Source organism: Rhinoderma darwinii, chromosome 5 (genome assembly GCF_050947455.1).
Source record: "Rhinoderma darwinii isolate aRhiDar2 chromosome 5, aRhiDar2.hap1, whole genome shotgun sequence".
NCBI lineage: Eukaryota > Metazoa > Chordata > Amphibia > Anura > Rhinodermatidae > Rhinoderma > Rhinoderma darwinii.
Window position 1 is genome coordinate 320,899,801 of NC_134691.1, and position 22,137 is coordinate 320,921,937.

General features: G+C 43.3%; 1 protein-coding gene across 4 annotated transcripts in view; it reads right to left on the minus strand.

Moving 5' to 3' along the window:
- MLLT10 (MLLT10 histone lysine methyltransferase DOT1L cofactor) overlaps positions 1-21,772 on the minus strand; it is a 216,530-nt gene extending 194,758 nt beyond the window's left edge. For 3 of the 4 annotated variants that reach the window (XM_075827575.1, XM_075827572.1, XM_075827570.1), the window contains exon 1: positions 21,702-21,771. In XM_075827575.1, coding sequence (XP_075683690.1) covers positions 21,702-21,751 — 50 coding nt within the window. In that variant the 5' untranslated portion in view covers positions 21,752-21,771. Of the gene's footprint in view, positions 1-21,701 lie in introns of all 4 variants that reach the window. The other variant, XM_075827571.1, reaches the window with a different exon arrangement.
- Positions 21,773-22,137: the final 365 nt, after the last annotated feature.

A 22,137-nucleotide genomic window follows, 5' to 3' on the forward strand; every position in this document is an offset into this window, starting at 1 on the left:
GGGGGCTGGGTGGCATTACCTACAGGGGGCTGGGTGGCATTACCTACAGGGGGCTGGGTGGAATCACCTACAGGGGGCAGGGTGGCATCACCTACAGGGGGCTGGGTGGCATCACCTACAGGGGGCTGGGTGGCATTACCTACAGGGGGCAGGGTGGGTGGCATCACCTATAGGGGGCTGGTGGGTGGCATTACCTACAGGGGGCTGGGTGGCATTACCTACAGGGGGCTGGGTGGAATCACCTACAGGGGGCAGGGTGGCATCACCTACAGGGGGCTGGGTGGCATCACCTACAGGGGGCTGGGTGGCATTACCTACAGGGGGCAGGGTGGGTGGCATCACCTACAGGGGGCTGGTGGGTGGCATTACCTACAGGGGGCTGGGTGGCATTACTTACAGGGGGCTGGGTGGCATTACCTACAGGTGGCTGTGTGGCATCACCAACAGGGGGCTGGGTGGCATTACCTACCAGGGGGGCTGTGGCATTATCTACAAAGGGCTGTGTGTGGCAACAAATTTAAATGAAATTCATCCGATTTTAAAACGGACAGGGAAAAAAACGGATGCAAATCGGGTCCAAATCGGCCGGTAAAAACGGCAACTCGGCCCGGAACGGAATCGGAACGGATGCAAATCGGATGCAAACCGGCCGGGAAAATCGGCCAAAAACTGCCTATTTTCCCGGCCGGCACTCGGACCCTGTCGTGTGAATGAGGCCTTAGATGCATGGCCCCAGCAGACAGTATCACACATGATAGGCTTAGATGCATGGCCCCAGCAGACAGTATCACACATGATAGGCTTAGATGCATGGCCCCAGCAGACAGTATCATACATTATATGCTTAGATACATGGCCCCAGCAGACAGTATCAGACATGATAGACTTAGGGCTCATTCAGACGAGCGTGATTCTCGTCCATGTATTGTGCTTTAAAACAAGGCGGCTATTCACACATGCGTGAGTTTTCGGCGAGTGTCCGTTGCGTGAAACTCGCTGCTTGTCCTATATTGGTGTATTTCACGCAAAGCACACTGATGCAAAACGCAATGCACACGACCAGATATACGCACATTTTTTTTTAAATACGTAAATATGTCACGCTCGTGTGAATGTAGCCTTAGATACAGGGCCCCAGCAGTAAGTATCCTTGTACTAACCCTCAAGAGCAAATTTCTGGGGCCCCAAGCAAAGTTATGTCTCAGAGCTCTAATCAAAGACACCTGTAGAGCGTTCCCCACACAATGCCCCCTGTATATAGTGTCACATCCCCCTGTATATCGTGTCACATCCCCCTGTATGGTTCCACACACAGTCCTCCTGCCATACATCCCCCTTGTAGACAGTGCCATGCAGTCCCCTGTAGGTAGTCCAACATACCCACCTCGTCTCAGCAGACAGTATCACACATGATAGGCTTAGATACAGTGCCCCAGCAGGCAGTATCACACATGATACTTAGATACAGGGCTCCAGCAGTAAGTATCCTTAATATATGCTCACCCCCACAAAAAAATGTGAGTGCGTATGTATGCATGTGTGTGTATATATATATATATATATGAGACATCATTTCTATAGCACTACAATGCTATAGCTATGGATAGGATTAGATACAGTGGCTCAGCAGACAGTATCACACATGATTGGATTAGATATAGGGCCCAGCTTGCTGACATTGCGGTTCCAGTGCTGGAGCCAGGAAAGGTAAGAATAATAGTGGTTTTGCTTTTTTATGTTACAATTTTTTTTGGTGTATTTGTTGGACTACGTCGGATTCGAGGACTACTTGGATTACGGCTTTTTTATTCTCAATAAAATGGATAACGAGGGTTGTATGTTTTTTTTTATTTCAATAAAATATTTTTTCTATGTTCTTGTATTTGTTTAAACTTTATTACTACCGCATTAGTAATGTCCGCAGGCTGATTAACAGCATCCATAACTAAGGCAGGGCTTAGTGTTAGCCGGTGCAGAGGCTAACACTAACCCCCTATTATTACCACGGTACCCACCACCACCAGGGGTAGCGGGAAGAGCTGGGTACGATCCACTACCCGACCATCTGTAGTGTAGGTCGGGTACTGGGGCGGCTGCAGGCTGGTATTATTAGGCTGGGAAAGGCCAAAAACAGTGGCCCTTCTCACCATGGTAATGCTAGCCTGCTGCTGCTGTGTTGTATCTGGCTGGTTATGAAAAGGGGGGGGGGCAGCACAACGTTTATTCCATATAAAAAAATATAATGAAGTGGGGTCCACCCCATTTTTGATAACTACCCAGATACAACACAGCGGCAGCAGGCTATCATTACCAGGGTGGGAAGGGCCACTGTTTTTGGCCTTTCTCAGCCTAATACCAGCCTGCGGCCGCCCCAGTGCACGACCGTCACTACAGATAGTTGGGTACTGGATCGTATCCAGCTCTTCCCAGTACCCCTTGTGGCGATGGGTACCGGGGTAATAATGGGGGCTAGTGTTAGTCTCTGCACCGGTTAACACTATGCCCCGCCTTAGTAATGGACGCTGTCAATCAGTCAGCGGCCATTACTAAAGCAGTAGTAATGAAGTTTAAAAGAAAATATAGACATAGAAAAAATATATTTTATTGAAATAAACCCCCCCCCCCCACACACACACACACACACACACACACACACAACCCTCATTAGCCATTTTATTGAAAATAAAAAAAGCTGTCATCGAAGTAGTCCTGGAATCTGACGTAGTCCAACGACCGAACCTGTAAGAAAACACAAACACACAAAAAACAATTAGTAGCACAGGTGGTAGGCTTAGATACAGGGCCCATGTGTGATACTGTTTGTTAGACCATGTATCTAAGCCTACAACTAAGCTATACTGTATAAATAAAAAGAAATAAATATATACTGGGTTTCTTTTCTTCTTAAATTATTATTTCTATATTTGACAACAATAATGTTCTCCCCTCTAGTCATAAACCGGGGAAGAAGACCTAAGAGAAGCCACTGCCATTCCACCCGCCTGAACTGGTAATGTTGTGCCCTAATATAGTAAAGATAGAACAGCTGTCACCAACATCGGTTATTGTTAACAGAGAGAAAAAGGAAGTGCAAACCCACCACAACTGCTTACACCACACAGAGTAGTGATGAGGATATGACGATGTGTCGCAAATGTGAGAATAAGAGGGATAGCAACACACAATGTGCAGGTCCTTATATGTGTGTTTATATATTGATGTGTAACTATCCACGCACAACTCACTAGTAGGTTTCACCACAGTCTTCTGGAAATCCATATCATGTATTTGTAACAACATCATGATGAGTTGTGCCAAATGGCAAATTCAGCTCTGCTATATAGGATATATACATACAGATAAACTACACGGCCAAAAAAATTTGGACATCCCTCCCAATAAGTAGGTTTTAACCCCTTCCCGTCGTAAACAACTTTCAGATTTTCATTTTCGTTTTTTCCTCCCCACATTCCTGAAGCCATTGCGTCTTTATTTTTCCGTCGATATAGTACTATGAGGGCTTGATTTTTGTGGGACGAGTTGTAGTTTTTCGTAGCACCATTTATTTTGCCGTATAATGTAGTAGGAAACAGGAAAAAAATTATTTGTGGGGTAGAAAATGAAAAAAACAGCGGTTCCTCCATGTTTTTTTGCGCGCCGTTTTTACGGAATTCACTGTGCAATTAAAACAAAATGTTAACTTTATTCTGCGGGTCAATACGCTTACGGCAATACCAAATATATATACTTTTTTCTATATTTTACTACTTTTACAAGTAAAAACCTAAGTGTAAATAGAAAATTTATTTAGCGTCGCTAAATTCCGAGAGCCGTAACTTTTTGATTTTTCCGTCGATTAAGTGGTATGAGGGCTTATTTTTTGCGGGATAAGCTTTAGTTTTTAATAATACCATTTTGGTGTACATGCGACGCTTTGAGCTGTTAGAGGGGGTCGCCCCCCTCTTTCTCACGATTTAAATGCTGCGGTCGGTATTGACCGCTGCATTTAACTAGTTAAACTAGCGGGATTGCGCTCGACCGCGCTTGACCGCTAGTTACCCTGAAGTGTCGGCTGTAACATACAGCCGACACCGGCATCGTATGGAGCAGGCTCACTGCGTGAGCCCGCTCCATACTTCCCCTTCCCGACCATGACGTAACTGTATGTCATACGTCGGGAAGGGGTTTAAGGGGTTGTCCAGTTCCAAAACATGTATGGCCTATCCTCAGGATAGGCCATCAATAGCTGATCGGTCTGGGTCCGACTCTTGGCACACCTTCATTTCCTTTACTGTACACGCTGTGAATTGCAGACACACTTGTAGCTAGAGCTCCTCCAGTTTTATGTAAGTACTGTTGTTAATATGAAGTGGAACCATCTAAAACTGGCCTATACGCTTAGATAGCTGTTGGCCGAACGCTCGTTGGGCCGACAGCTATTTCTTACAAATCCCCCCATACATCGACTGGGCTGAGCATTCGTGTATTCTTAAAAGGGAGAGAAGAAAGCCACTGCCCGACAACACTTGGAGCGGCTTGGGTATGTTGAAAAGTCAGGAGGCACCCCATACTCATTAGATGGCCAGTATTAATCTAATGTGTATGGCCACCTTAAAAAGGACCATTCACCTCTCCTGACATGTCTGTTTTTGTAAATACTCGTTTCTCCCATAAAATAACAATTATGGAGAACTGTGTTGTGCCGTTCCTCTGTTATTCCTCCTAAAATTGTGTGAATAAACTAACAATTGGTTGTTACCAGTTGTGGGTGTGTCCCTACATGGACTGACACTGTCCAATCAGTGCTGACAGAGTGAGACTGTGTAGGGGACACACCAATTTAATAAAGGGAATTGTAACGCCCAGTTGTCAATTTCTTTATACATTTCTAGGAGGAATAACAGAGGAATGGCACAATGGAATACAAGTATTTACTCAAACAGACATGACAGGAGAGGGGACAGGTCTTCTTTAAGAGCGTCATCATCTCTGCGGTAAAGTAGGCCACACAAGCTCACAGAACGGGACCACTAAGTGCAATGGACCGTCATTTAGTTGTTCTAATTACTACTAAGTCCAAGCTTCCTCTGAAAGAAACTTCAGCACAATAACTGACTATTGCATTACCTGAAGCTTCATCCATTGAGTCTCTGTCTGAACAGACATGTAGAAGCCGCACTATAACCACCTGGCAGACTGGTGGAGAAATGTGGGTTTGGTGGATGGCATGAGAACAGTTTCTGGCCAAATGCATGGAATTATCTATAAAGGTTGGTGGAGTAGGGGTAATGGTCTGGTGCTGTTTTTCTTGGAATGACTTGGACTTTTGAAAGGAGTTGTTGCAGGGTGACATTTCCTGTCCATATACCCTATCATTTCCAGAATAGGGAGCCGCTCATTTGATTTGCAGCCTGGTAAGGCCTCATGCACACATCCGTGCAGTATTTACGGTCATCCACATTTGCGGACCATGCTCACAGTAAGGCCAGATTCACACGAACATGGGGAAACTCGTTGGTGAAAAACGACCTGGTGCCCCGGTACGGGTTCCGTTTTCACGGATCCCCATATTCTTGAGTCTATGGAGGGATCCGCGAAAACGGAACAAAATAGGATATGTTTTACTTTTCAACTGACCCTTCACGAGGTCCGTTGAAACAACGGCCGTGTGAACGGCCCCATGGTAATACATGCGTCCGTGTGATGGCCGTTGTTTTAATGGCCGTCACACGAACGTACTTTACGTTCGTCTGAATTCGCCCTAATAAGTATAGGAGCACCGTCCGTGGCCGATAGAAAATGAATGTGTCAGTATTTTATCCGCAATGATGGATCTGTTATTGCGGATAAAACCTACGGATCTGTGCATGGGGCCTAGTGCTGCATTTTATAACGAGTCTTCTTATAAGTTGTCTTCATGAGACAACACTTCTAAGATACCTTTTCACTTAATGATTACTAATGACATTTAAACAAAAATGTCCACAAAAAGATATGGTCTGCCCATTTTGGTGTAGAAGAATTTGACTGGTCCGCACTGAACCCTGCTCGAAAGACAACTCAGTAGATCCATATGGCAAGAACGTACAGTAGTTCTGCCTGTAAACAAATCACAAGTCAGACCACACATGGAATATTGTGTACAAAGTTCGGCACCTATGTATAGGAGAGACATAGCTAAACTGGAGTGGGTGCAGAGGAGGGCGAACACGGATATTAACCCCGTAAAGACCAGGCTTATTTGGGCCTTAAACTGTAATTAAACTTTTAAACATTATTTGACATGTCAGAAATTTTGATCGATGAGCATCCGAGCACTGAGACCGCCACTGATTGCTAAAACAAAGCATCAGCCATGACTAAGGACGCGTGTAGCGTTTGAAACGCGTAGGCTTTACTCCAATACGGATATCTTCTCCTACACTACCAGGATTGCACACCTTTTCACATTTTTTTTCCTGGTGTCTCTTTTTATTTTTAATCGAACAATTTTTTCATTAAACTTGGAACTTCGTTCCATTTTATTCAACAAACCCACGCTGGATCCAAATCCTCTTGTTTCTACTACTGTCTACGTATCGTGTGCCGACACGAGGATCCGTGCCGGATGATTTATACCTGATATATAAGGTGAGCTGGAGGTCTCCATTTTTCTATTTTTGGCTAAAACAAAGTGTCAGAAGTGAGCGGTGCACGGGCTCATAGAATTTCTATTGAGCCCATACACCGCTCCCTCAGATTTCTGAGAAAAGGTGTTTAGAAACTAAGCGCTTCTGCCGCTTCGTTTTAGCAATCAGTGGGGGTCTCATCATATATATATATATATATATATATATATATATATATATATATATATATATAGAAAGAGAAAACTTGCAGCACTCCAATGTGAAAAAATGGTGGTTTATTCAGTCAAACACAAAGCGACGTTTCAGTCCTACAATAGGACCTTTATCAAGCATGCTTGATAAAGGTCCTATTGTAGGACTGAAACGTCGCTTTGTGTTTGACTGAATAATCCACCATTTTTTCACACTGGAGTGCTGCAAGTTTTCTCTTTCTATATATGATATTCCGTCCTAGGATCAGGACGACTTGCCGGGCACCCGTACAACAGTTTTTTGTGAGTGCTGCTGCTTTCTGCCTATATATATATATATATATATATATATATATATATATATATACACACATATAAACACGTGTACACATGTGTAATGCAAAGACAACTGATGGATTTTCTTTATTGATTACTAATATACAAGATCAGCTAATCGCTACACAGGAACTCACACCGTAATTAATTGAATTATCTCGAGCAGACAATAAAAAGGGAAAGGTAATTTCTCATTAACAAGAAAGCCTTCCGACTAGAGACATTATTCACATTCTGCTACATCACTCCTGCTACTATATCAATACACTGTGAACTGTGATTTCATGATGACTAGAACCAGTGCTTCCAAACACAGTATTACGTTGTTTGATGGAAATTGGTAATAATTATACCTTGCTGCAATGTTCTGCAGGTGTATTCAGTATCTATATATTTATTCTATTTCTCTCAGTTTATTCTCAGCCTATCTATATATTTATTCTGCATCTATCTTTCCATTATCTGTATTTCCTATCTAATTATCTAGCTATTTCATTAAAATCTCATTATCTATCTATCTATCTATCTATCTATCTATCTATCTATCTATCTATCTATCTATCTATCTATCTATCTATCTATCTATCTATCTATCTATCTATCTATCTATCTATCTATCTATCTATCTATGTCTGTCTGTCTATCTATTATCTATCAACCTATTTTTTATTTTATTTTTGTTTCTATCCTTTTATGATTATCATTTATAGCTACGTATATATTCCTCCAAAAATCGGGGAACATAAAGTACATATGATGTGAAACATTATAGACAATATTTTCGCCTGCTTTATTGTAATACATATTTCTAATATTTAACAATAAGATATATTTTATATTATTATATTTTATATACTATTATTTAAACTGCTGTCAGTACACAAAGGCTTCATTCACACTACATGTGCTATATAGGGGTGTCTGATCAGCCAATATAATAATTAAATACAATAACAATATATTAACATCAATGGAATAACATCTTTTACTTCTCCTTTTCCCCTACATGTAGAGCTAAATACAAACTTTAGGAAATATCTATCTATCTATCTATCTATCTATCTATCTCATATCTATCTATCTATCTATCTATCTATCTATCTATCTATCTATCTATCTATCTATCTATCTATCTAATCTATCCATCTATCTCATATCATAACTATCTATCTCATATCTATCTATCTATCTATCTATCTATCTATCTATCTATCTATCTATCTATCTATCTATCTCATTATCTATCTATCTATATCTATCTATCTATCTATCTATCTATCTATCTATCTATCTATCTATCTATCTATCTATCTATCTATCTATCTATCTATCTCGTATCTATCTATTTATAAAGCAAGCTTGGTGTATTGTCTTGTAAATGTGTGACTAGTGGAGACTAGGGTCTGAGGAGGGGATCCTGTATGTAAAGGCTTTTATATTTTCTCTTTTCCCCTTCCCACCCTGTTGTGTTCTCTGTGCTGTGCTGGAAACAATGGCAGTGCCCTGAGGAGAAGTAGACTAGTACAAACTTGCTGCATTTCCTGCCTCTTTCTCCCCCTCTTTCGTCCACAGACATCCCTCAGCTTCTGCCTTTAAATGTTCTGGCAAACTCATCTGCTGCCAGAAGTAACCTGTGAGAGTTACATAATACAGGCCGCACATTATTCCTGCTTACCACATCCTACCCTCAATACCTTGCAGGATCCTATGGCAGCAGCTACTGTGCACAGTCCGCTCGTGTTTATTTTTCACATTTTTTTTATATATCTGGTAAAGTTATTGCCTTACAGTATTCCTATACTGTACATTGATTCAGTAGTTTGAGGATTACGCGTTTGTAATCATATTTATAGGCCTATGAATTTGACGCATTTCATAAATAAATTTTCATTTGTTTAGTACGACTTGTGGATGTGGGATTTTTGGTCTTTTTACGCTTGCAGAATTATAATGCAATAAAGTATTTATGTGTTATGTGGGATGTGTCATTTTGGTTACATAGTCATAGTGTGTTTCTGCAAACCATAAAATAATTTAGAAAAATGTTTCCTTGAATTGGAATTACCATGTAATCCTCCAGTGTACAAAAAAAATAATCCATTAGGGCAATAGGGTAACCACATTTAGTTAGTTGTCTATATTTTAGAGAGGATGAGATGTTTTAGTCACCAAGTAATAAGACCAGTGTTTATGTGGCTTTGAGGTTTGGATGTTTAATACAATGGCGCCCAATAATGGAGATCTCTGAACTCCAAATGCTGGACAATGCTCAGGGAATGTTTCATTTCCATCTATGTATATTGTTTTAAAGAGGCTCTGTCACCAGATTTTGCAACCCCTATCTGCTATTGCAGCAGATCGGCGCTGCAATGGAGATAAGAGTAAAGTTTTTTGTTTTTTTTAAACAATCATTTTTGGCCAAGGTATGACCATTTTTATATTTATGTAAATGAGGCTTTCTAAAGTACAACTGGGCGTGTTTAAAGTAAAAGTACAACTGGGCGTGTATTGTGTTCGTTACATCGGGGCGTTTTTACTTCTTTTACTAGCTGGGCGTTGTGTATAGAAGTATCATCCACTTCTCTTCACAACGCCCAGCTTCTGCCAGTGCAAAGACACAGCGTGTTCTCGAGAGATCACGCTGTGACGTCACTCACTTCCTGCATCGTGTCGGACGAGCGAGGACACATCGGCACCAGAGGCTACAGTTGATTCTGCAGCAGCATCAGCGTTTGCAGGTAAGTCGATGTAGCTACTTACCTGCAAATGCTGATGCTGCTGCAGAATCAAATGTAGCCTCTGGTGCCGATGTGTCCTCGCTCGTCTGACACGATGCAGGACCTGGGGCAGGAAGTGAGTGACGTCACAGCGTGATCTCTCGAGAACACGCTGTGTCTGCACTGCCAGAAGCTGGGCGTTGTGAAGAGAAGTGGATGATACTTCTATACACAACGCCCAGCTAGTAAAAGTAGTAAAAACGCCCAGATGTAACGAACACAATACACGCCCAGTTGTACTTTAACGTTAAACACACCCAGTTGTACTTTAGAAAGCCTCATTTACATAAATATAAAAATGGTCATAACTTGGCCAAAAATGCTCGTTTAAAAAAAACAAAAAACGTTACTCTTATCTACATTGCAGCGCCGATCTGCTGCAATAGGAGATAGGGGTTGCAAAATCTGGGGACAGAGCCTCTTTAAGCAAAAGATGTTAGAGGAAACGTGTCGCGGAAAAAAAAAATGTAATATCAATTTGCTTTTAGTGTGTGTTTAAAATACATTTTATTTATTTGTGTGTTTGTGTTTTACTTTTTTATTTTTTCTAACTTTTACTTCTCTATGGGGACTGGCATTTTTTTTTTTCATCTCTGTATGTGTCGATTAACGACACAAACAGAGATGGAATACGGCACATACATCCCTATAGAGAATGCGAACGGGAGCCGTTCAATTCACTATGGTGTACGCCGTCTGTGTGGGAACAGCGCATGCGCCGCTCCCACACGGTCCAAAAGGAAGGTCTTCGGCCGAAGCGACAGCCGGCGCCATTTTCTTGTGGACATGTGTTCAGAAGCAAGGACTAGGAGTGGAGGGAGAGGACGGAGCGGAGGGAGCGGACGGAGCGGAGGGAGCGGCGGCGGCAGGAGCAGGTAAGTTATGTCTGTGTTTGTTCGTGTTTTACTGTGTGATTACCACTGTATGTAAGCCTACTACACTGTGCATTCGTTCAAAAAATGGCGGCACACAGTGTAGGAGGTTTGAACATTCAAACCCCTCCTTTCTCCTGGCACTAGCCAGGATAAAGGAGGGGGATTAATTGAGCACACTAGAGCGAGTGTGTCTTCTCCAATTTTGAAGCATAAAGCAATGAGGTTGCTTTACCACATGCCAATGCTGCAATTTTGGGAATTGCTCCCTCTAGTGACCAGCACATGGAAATATTATAAATTAGAATCTAATTTATAATATTTCCTGACTTGTGAAAAAATTAAAAAAATTAGAACAATGTCTAATCATGTTTATACTAAATGTTTAACTAAAAAAAAATTAAAAAAATTTCTAGAGACACATTCCCTTTAAAGAGGTTGTTCCAGTCTATTAGGACAAATAGTTGTCCCTCCTCTGGACCCCTTTTTATGAGCCAGGAGGGAGGAACCGCTGATAGAAACTGCTGATCAGTTGGTCTGTCTGGAGAACTACATGAATGACGCTATGTAATACTACATTTTCCCTGCAGCAGCTGGATATGTATGCCAGTCCACAACTACTCCCAGTGTTTTCAGAAGCCAGACCCATGGTGATTAGATGGCCGCTGGGCTAGCTTCATTCCAAGCAGAGGTTGACTTGGTGAGACAACCCCTTTAATAGTTAATTGTAAAGACATTTTTATATTTATAGAGTGCTCCTTTAGAAAGGTTATTAAACAGAAGTACCTGTAGTTCCAAGCAGGGCTGTAACGTCCGTGGTCGCTGACCACGAACTCCTTCCATCCAGTCGACACGCTTCTCTCCAGAGATGTCTGCACATACGGCCGTCCTGTTCCACAGTGACCACCAGGGTGCGCTCGCGAGCTCAGTCCAGACTTAAGAAGCCAAAGCGCATTCAGGTGGGAGATTGAGCTGATTGCTCCCAGAGCACCCTGGGCTATAAGAAGGGCTGTGCCCCTCCCTGCAATGCTTGAGTGTTGTTTGTCGCATCCAAACTTTGTCTATGCAAATGGTCTCCTAGTGTTTTCCAGTTCCCAGTGTTCTCCGTACCTGTATCCTGTATTCTGTGCTATCCTGGTCAAGTACCGTGCTGAGCTGTAGTCGTGCTGTGCTGTATTCCACGCCTATCCTGCTACACCATGCCTGACGTCTACCGGCTGCCTAGTCCGAGCCAAGCCTGCCTTGCTACTGTCCGAGCTGCCACAGGTACACCATACGAACTATAGACTGTGACCTGCGCCCTGTTGGCCAGCTGCCATACCGTCAAGGCGGTACGGCCCAGTGGCTCCACGAACCCAACGTGACAAGGGCCATCCGTTGGGGTGTGCGACCTGTGAGTCACAAGAGGCGCATCTATTGTAACTTCTGAAGCAGGGGTCACTAGCCCTCCTTGCCTGGCTACCTGAGTCCCACACTTCGTGCCCGAAACAATTGAAAGATGACTGCACAATGAAGCTATATTCTCTAGTTTATTGATTGAGAAGTGTTATTTGAGCACCTTATATCAATGTTATTTAAGTACTATATGATTGTATTTAGGCGCTATATGGGAAACCATAAGGGGAGTAATAATGGAAAGTAACACACAGGACACCAATCATCCTAAACACAGTCCTCATCCAAAGGGGTATATACCATGTCTCTACGGGATTCTTGCACTGTGCTCATACTGTTCTTTCCATGGAGGTACTTTGATGTAATTCATATGAGTAGGGGGCACAAGGCTTAGAAACATTGAGAAACATTGGTCTAGGTGGCATTCTTTGTAACAGCTGCCTGTTCTGGCAAATCGAGAAGGGTCCCAATTGGGAAATCCTCCCTATATTAACTCCTTATGTCTTAATTAGGGACTGTTCACATCACCGTTCACTTTCCGTTCCGGGGTTCCGTCTGAGGTTTCCGTCGGGTGAACCCCGCAACGGAAAGTGAAAGTGAAACCACAGCTTCCGTTTCAGTCACCATTGATCTCAATGGTGACGGAAACATCGCTAATGGTTTCCCGTTCGTCACTATTCCGGCAGGTTTCCGGTTTTCCGACTGAATCAATAGCGCAGTCGACTCCGCTATTGATTCCGTCGGAAAACCGGAAACCTGCTGAAATGGTGACAAACGGAAACCATTAACGATGTTTCCGTCACCATTGACGGGACGGTTTGTAGTTTTTAATGGCCCGATTTGTTGTACCAGATAATGTACTGGAAAACGTAGAAAAATTATTTTGGTTTGCGGAATGGAAAAAAAAAACAAATTCACCATAGTTTTTTTGGGTTTGATTTTCACGGCGTTCATCCAGCGGTAAAATGACATGTTAACTTTATTCTGCGGGTCAATACGATTACGGTGATACACAATTTATATAGTTTTACTACGTGTGCATAATAAAAATGTTTTGTCCAAAAAAAAAGTTTTATGTCACCATTTTCGGAGACCCAGAACTTTTTTATTTTTCCATTGATGGAGCTGTGTGCAGGCTTTTTTGGGGGTACATCTGACTTTCATTTTTTGTGGGAGACGTGCTGAGCAAAAAAAGAGCAATTCTGAATTTTTTTTATTTATTCATTTATTTTAACGGCGTTTACCTTGCGGGTTAAATAATGTTATAATGTAATTGTTCTGACTTTTATGAACATGGCGATACCAATTGTCTTTATTATTATTTTTTTTACATTACGTTTGGGGGAAATAGGAAAAGTTTTGTTTTTTTACTTTTTTGGGTATATACAGTGAAGGAAATAAGTATTTGATCCCTTGCTGATTTTGTAAGTTTGCCCACTGTCAAAGACATGAACAGTCTAGAATTTTTAGGCTAGGTTAATTTTACCAGTGAGAGATAGATTATATTTAAAAAAAAAACAGAAAATCACATAGTCAAAATTATATATATTTATTTGCATTGTGCACAGAGAAATAAGTATTTGATCCCCTACCAACCATTAAGAGTTCAGCCTCCTCCAGACCAGTTACACGCTCCAAATCAACTTGGTGCCTGCATTAAAGACAGCTGTCTTACATGGTCACCTGTATAAAAGACTCCTGTCCACAGACTCAATTAATCAGTCTGACTCTAACCTCTACAACATGGGCAAGACCAAAGAGCTTTCTAAGGATGTCAGGGACAAGATCATAGACCTGCACAAGGCTGGAATGGGCTACAAAACCATAAGTAAGACGCTGGGTGAGAAGGAGACAACTGTTGGTGCAATAGTAAAAAAATGGAAGACATACAAAATGACTGTCAATCGACATCGATCTGGGGCTCCATGCAAAATCTCACCTCGTGGGGTATCCTTGATCCTGAGGAAGGTGAGAGCTCAGCCGAAAACTACACGGGGGGAACTTGTTAATGATCTCAAGGCAGCTGGGACCACAGTCACCAAGAAAACCATTGGTAACACATTACGCCGTAATGGATTAAAATCCTGCAGTGCCCGCAAGGTCCCCCTGCTCAAGAAGGCACATGTACAGGCCCGTCTGAAGTTTGCAAATGAACATCTGGATGATTCTGAGAGTGATTGGGAGAAGGTGCTGTGGTCAGATGAGACTAAAATTTAGCTCTTTGGCATTAACTCAACTCGCCGTGTTTGGAGGAAGAGAAATGCTGCCTATGACCCAAAGAACACCGTCCCCACTGTCAAGCATGGAGGTGGAAACATTATGTTTTGGGGGTGTTTCTCTGCTAAGGGCACAGGACTACTTCACCTCATCAATGGGAGAATGGATGGAGCCATGTACCGTCAAATCCTGAGTGACAACCTCCTTCCCTCCACCAGGACATTAGAAATGGCTCGTGGCTGTGTCTTCCAGCACGACAATGACCCGAAACATACAGCCAAGGCAACAAAGGAGTGGCTCAAAAAGAAGCACATTAAGGTCATGGAGTGGCCTAGCCAGTCTCCAGACCTTAATCCCATCGAAAACTTATGGAGGGAGCTGAAGATCCGAGTTGCCAAGCGACAGCCTCGAAATCTTAATGATTTACAGATGATCTGCAAAGAGGAGTGGGCCAAAATTCCATCTAACATGTGTGCAAACCTCATCATCAACTACAAAAAATGTCTGACTGCTGTGCTTGCCAACAAGGGTTTTGCCACCAAGTATTAAGTCTTGTTTGCCAAAGGGATCAAATACTTATTTCTCTGTGCACAATGCAAATAAATGTATATAATTTTGACAATGTGATTTTCTGTTTGTTTTTTTTTATATAATCTATCTCTCACTGGTAAAATTAACCTAGCCTAAAAATTCTAGACTGTTCATGTCTTTGACAGTGGGCAAACTTACAAAATCAGCAAGGGATCAAATACTTATTTCCTTCACTGTAAAAAAAACAACTTTAACAGTTTTTTTACTTTTTTTATTAGTCACCCTAGGGCACTTGAACCAGGGATTGTTGGATCGCTTACAGAAGTTACTGTACTCCAGTATATTGTCAGAGGGGGCTGCCTCTCCTCTTTATAACAGCTTAACCGGGTTCAAAGTTATCTCCGATCCCAGACATAAGTCACAGGCAGGTACAGGGACATCTAGAACAGCTTTACATTTTGAGGACCCTGCTGAGTATCCCAGATATTGATAGCTTTCTTGACCCCAGTGAGTATGACTTAGGCTGTGTTTACATGGGGCGGATACGCTGTGTAATAGCATGCAGTGTATCCGTCCTGTGCAGGGAATTCCGGACGAAAAAGCGCACCAAACTTTGGTGCAGTTTTCTCTCCCGGAATGTCCGCTGCGGAGAACTGCAGCACAGGCCGGCCTCCTGGGTTGACGTTTCATGCCAGGAGACCGCTGCAGCAGCGGTCACATGGGATAAAGTGTCATCCCAGCAGACCGACCCTCTGACGTCATACAGGCCAGCCCCCAGGGATGATATTTCATCCCATGTGACTGTCGCTACAGCCTGTGATTGGCTGCGGCGGTCATATGAGATGAAACGTCATTCCAGGAGGGCACGCTGGAGGGAGGACCACAGACTTCTGTGTAAGTATGAGATTTTTTTTTCTTCTGAATTGCGTTTTTTTGCTGTTGGATCGCTGCGAATCCGCTGCAAAAAAAGCAACAGCTGCTATTTGTTGCAGGATTTACCTCCCCATTGAATTCAATGGGGAAAACCTGCAACAAATAAGCAGCATTTACGCAAATACAATTGACATACTGCGGAATAGAATCCCGCACCGCAGGTCAATTTCTGAGCTTTTTTTCCAGGCTGGAGGCGATGTCCAGTCATTCTCCCATCGCTTGTGTGAAGAAAGTACGGGAGTAAGTGACAGCACATGCTCATAACTTTGTCAAAAATAAACTGGTGACAGAGCGTCTTTAAATAAATTATAAGCCAGTTACCCATTAGCAATTCTATAACATTGATATAAATAGTGTACTTTTTAGTGATGGTGGAAAACAATGTTGGAGAGTTTTTGAACATGCTCTGGACCTAGTACAATTATCGTATGTCAACAGCCAAAGTCTATACATCTAATCTCAGTCTGACAGATTGCCAGGTCATAAGCAAATGTTATTTCATTTTGTTACTAATACAATTTAATGTTTCCTTTTTTATACTGACATATCACTTTAGAGCAAACATTTCCAAAACTGTGGAGAAAAAAAAACAACTATTTAACCCAAAGGGTTGTCTGATGAAGGTATAATTTTTAAATACACTAGTAGGGAACCCAGAGCTGATAGAAGGGGTTCCCCATTTAGGATGGCCAGAGCATCGCTACAAAAATGGGCTCTCACTTTGGAGGACCTGACCGTGCCTTACACGGACAACCCATTAATTTCAATGATATGCTTCATTTCACCTGTGGGCCGCAAAAGGAAAATTGAACACTTACTGCCTAGTTCCCTCACAGATTACAGCTGATCACTTGATGTTACAGGACGCTAACCGACAGTCTCACCCAAGAATTTTAGGGCATGTTGTATCTTAGGGACATAAACCGCTGGTATCTGACAATGGCTTATACCCCTCTCCTCATAAAAATAAAAACATGGATGGACAGCCCATTGTTTTCACATCCAGTTCACGTCTTCAAACAAACAGCGCCTGCACATTATTTTGTCCAAAGTAAAACATATTCCGACTAAATTTTTTTCTGATTAACCGAACAGGAAACAAAATCATCATTTTTGAAATTCCCTTTCATTGAGCTTAAAGAGGCTCTGTCACCAGATTTTGCAACCCCTATCTGCTATTGCAGCAGATAGGCGCTGCAATGTAGATAAGAGTAACGTTTTTATTTTTAAAAACGAGCATTTTTGGCCAAGTTATGACCATTTTTGTATTTATGCAAATGAGGCTTGCAAAAGTACAAGTGGGCGTGTATTATGTGCGTACATCGGGGCGTGTTTACTACTTTTACTAGCTGGGCTTTCTGACGAGAAGTATCAGCCACTTCTCTTCAGAACGCCCAGCTTCTGGCAGTGCAGACACAGCCGTGTTCTCGAGAGATCACGCTGTGACGTCACTTCCCCAGGTCCTGCATCGTGTCAGACGAGCGAGGACACATCGGCACCAGAGGCTACAGATGATTCTGCAGCAGCATCGGCGTTTGCAGGTAAATCGATGTAGCTACTTACCTGCAAACGCTGATGCTGCTGCAGAATCAACTGTAGCCTCTGGTGCCGATGTGGCCGACACGATGCAGGACCTGTGAGTGACGTCACAGATCTGCACTGCCAGAAGCTGGGCGTTCTGAAGAGAAGTGGATGATACTTCTCATCAGAGCGCCCAGCTAGTAAAAGTAGTAAACACGTCCCGATGTACGCACATAATACACGCCCAGTTGTACTTTTACTTTTCAACACGCCCAGTTGTACTTTTGCAAGCCTCATTTGCATAAATACAAAAATGGCCATAACTTGGCCAAAAATGCTCGTTTTTTAAAAATAAAAACGTTACTGTAATCTACATTGCAGCGCCGATCTGCTGCAATAGGAGATAGGGGTTGCAAAATCTGGTGACAGAGCCTCTTTAAGGGTTTGTGCGCATGGGGCAGATACGCTGTGTAAAAGCATGCAGTGTATCCGATCTAGAACCCGCAGGGAATTCCGGCTTAAACACCGTACCAAATTATGGTGCAGATTCTTGGCCGGAATCTCCGCTGTGGAAAACAGAGTTGAAAAAACCCAAAAAACAATACTTGCCTCACTGGTATTGCCCTAGTGACTCGTCCATCTGTTCTTCATGCAGCCCGGGCTACTCTTTGATGCTGCAGCCCATGTGACCACTACAGCCTGTGATTGGCTGCAGCAGTCACATGGGATGAACCGTCATCCTAGGAGGCCGAGCTGCACGTAGAACAGAGAGAGCAATGCCCGCAGGGTAAGTATAGACTTTTTAATTAAATTGAAAGAAAAAATAATAATTCTTTTTCTGATTGATTTGCGTATTTTGCAACGGAATCGCAGCTTTTCTGCCACAAAAATCACAAATCACAACATTTGCTATATGTTGCGGGTTTTACCTCTCCATTGAATTCAATGGGGAAAAACCACAACTAAAGTGCTGCGATTCGGCAGTATAAGGGTATGTTCACAAGATTAACAAAATATGTCTGAAAATACAGAGCTGTTTTCAAGGGAAAACAGCTCCTGATTTTCAGACGTTTTTTGAGCAACTCGCGTTTTTCGCTGCATTTTTCGCTGCATTTTCGCGGCGTTTTTTACGGCCGTTTTTGGAGCTGTTTTCAATAGAGTCTATGAGAAAACGGCTCCAAAAACGGCCCAAGAAGTGTCCTGCACTTCTTTTGACGAGCCGTCATTTTACGCGCCGTATTTTGACAGCGACGTGTAAAATGACAGCTCGTCTGCACAGAACATCGTAAGACCCATTGCAGGCAATGGACAGATGTTTGCCGACGTATTGGAGCCGTCTTTTCAGGCGTAATTCGAGGCGTAAAACGTCTCCATTACGTCTGAAAAGTGGTCGTGTGCCCATACCCTTAATTGACATGCTATGGAATAAAAAAAAAAAACACACCGCGGATCAAATTATGCACGTTTCTCAGGTAATTTTTTCGGCAGTGTTCGAATGAGATTTGTTCAAATGTCATCCACTTTGCTGCTATTGTATTATGCTGCAGATTTTCTGCAGTTAAATGCATGGAAGCAGAAAAAACGCAGCTAATCGGCCAAGTGTGAACATACCCTTATGGTAAGAACTGCATACATTTTGTTGGGGAGGTGGGTTTTTAACTACTATATGGGGATACATAGGGGGACATTGCTACTGTTTGGTAGCACATACGGAGGCATTCCTTTGCAGCGAGTACAAAGGGGCACTATTACTGTGTGAGGACTGAAGGAGGGTACTATTACTGAGTGGGTTACTAAGCGGAGCACTATTACAATGTGGGGACTGAAGAGGATACTATTACAGTGTGGGCCACTAAGAGGAGGCATTATTTCCATCTGGAGTACTATAAATAGCAAGTTTTTGTAGAGGGTGGGGATGGTGCTGGAAAAGCAAGGAGCCAAAGATGTTTGTGTTTCAAATTCTGCAGAGGTGAGTCGTGGCTGGAAGAAATTAACATGGTGTTCTGCGCCAAATGAAGAAGAAAAGGGAAAGTGAACGACTCCAGTCTGAGAAGACGTTACCTGTGAGTCACTGGATGTCACTGTATTCACTTAGGATTCGTTCACATCTACGTCAGGGCTTCGTTCATCGGCTCCATCTGAGCTTTCCGTCATGAACGGAACCCTGACTGAAACAAACGGAAACCAAAGTTTTTCGTTTGCATCACTATTGATTTCAATGGTGACGGCTCCGGTGCAAATGGTTTACGTTTTTCACCGTTGTTTAAGGGTTCCGTTGTTTTGACGGAATCAATACCGTAGTCGACTACGGTATTCATTCGGTCAAAATTACTAAACCTTTAAACAGCGGTGAAAAACTGACACCACTTGCGCCGGATCCGTCACCATTGAAATCGATGGTGATGCAAACGGAAACCTACGGTTTCCGTTTGTTTCAGTCAGGGTTCCGTTCATGGATTCCCTTGACGGAAAGCTCCGACCGAACCTATGAACGGAGCCCTGACGCAGATGTGAACGAAGCCTTACATGGCTTACGGGGCACTTGTGTAGGACTGGTGTCTACCATTATATGGTCACCTTACGGTGGTAATATTGGTCTTTGTTTTACTACACACGTTTTAATACGCAATCAATAGTGATCACATTATCTCTATATAGCTGAAGGGTGGGCCCCAATAATTATTTCCTCTGGTGGGCCCAAGGTATTCCAGTCTAACACTGTGTACAGAGGTATTCTCTCCTAGAAGCATTGGTTCTACGGGATCGTTTTTTTGTACATACAGCATAGGACGGCTCCTGTAGGCAGCACACAGCGTCCATGCGGCTCTGTACTAGGGAGCCCCGCATGCCCATTATAGTTTTTACTTATTATACTGGTATGAATATTGAATACACGCTGCTTCCAATATAACAAGGTGTCAGTTGTAGATCTTAGTAAGTGATCACTTCCTCCATGCCATGAATGGGTTGATCTTTGCTCGCTTTGTGGTGTTCTTCAGACTAAATTAGGAACATCAGCACGTTGCTTGAACATTTTGAGGTAAGATTTAGAAATTTAGGTTGATCAGGTTGATAAGACCTAAATGTCAAGGTCTGTGCAGCAATTCACAGGTGTGCATTAACAGGCACTTACACAAACTTCTCCACCTAAAGTTAAAATGAATGTCATTTAAAGGGCCAGACCAAACTTTTTGAAAAGCTGTGCAGACAAGATAATAAGTATTGCTAGTTCAGGTAGCACTCTTGGTTCATCACCATTCTCATCAGCTTCTGCAATCATCTTGGTGTGGAATGGGGGGGGGGGGGATAATATGTACGATGCAGGGGCGTAACTAGGAAAGACTGGGCCCCATAGCAAACTTTTGACTGGGGCCCCCCCTCTGCTGGGAATCACACAACCCCCCCCCCTTGTAGATAGTGCCTCCCTATAGATTCCACCACACAGCGCCCCCCTATAGATAGCACCATACACAGCCCCCTGCAGATAACGCCATACAGCCCCCCTGTAGATAACGCCATACAGACCCCCCCTGTAGATAACGCCATACAGAACCCCTCTGTAGATAACGCCATATAGCCCCCCCCCCCCAAAAAAAACGGCCTATAGTTTGTCCTACAAAAGACATGCATCCCCTATCCACAGGATAGGGGATACATGTGTGATCGCTGGCAGCGATAAGGAGAACGGGGGACCGAAAGTCCCCCGAAGTTCTCCATGACTAACCTCGGACTTCCGGCGTCTGCGCAGTTCAATAAAAATGAAAGGAGCGCTAGTCACGCATGCGCACAAGCGCGACCGGCGCTCCATTCATTTCTACGGAGCTGCCGACACAGACCCCGGAAGTCTGAGGTTTGTCATGGAGAACTTAGGGGGGACTTTTGGTCCCCTGTTCTCCTCATCCCTGCCAGCGATCACACATGTATCCCCTATCCTGTGGATAGGGGATACATGTCTTATGTAGGAACAACCCCTTCAGTGGCGGCGCGCTGTAGCAGCCATAGCGGCTGCTAGCGGAGCCTGCGGCCATGGGAGGGGGCCGTGCCGGCGGGTGGCACGGGCCCCCTCATGCTGCAGGCTCTGTAGAAGTCGCTACGGCTGCTATAGCGGTAGTTACGCCACTGCGTATAGGTTTGTACGGCGTAAAACTACAGCTCCCAGCATGGCCTGAACAATGGTAAGGATATGCTGGGAGATGCGGTTTCACAAAAAAAATCCTATCACCATCATCTCGCTGCAGATCATACAGTGACTACATTACTGATTAGAGGCAGAATAAACATTTACATTAAGTGACTCACCGGTGACGTCTCAGATTGTAGTTCTTTTCTTCTCCCTCCGGTTCAGACATCTATGATGGATTTCTCCCGGCCATGACCCATTTCTGCAGTTTTCCGTTCAGATGTCTTCAGCTTCTCACTTTTAAAACATTTCTGCTCCTATAAACAAAGTTAAAATTCTCAACACATCTAAATATAACTGTCACAAACACACAACATGCCCCCTGTAGATAGTGACCTACATAGAAGCCCCTATAGATAGTGCCCACATATGGACTCCAGAGCTGCAAGGCAATAGTGCTAACCACTGAGCCACCGTGCTGCCCTACATATAGCTTCCCCTATAGTTAGTGCTCCACGTATAGCCCACCTCTGTATATAGTGTCTCACATATAGCTCCCCCTGTATATAGTGTCCCACATATAGCCCACCCCTGTAGACTGTGCACTACATATAG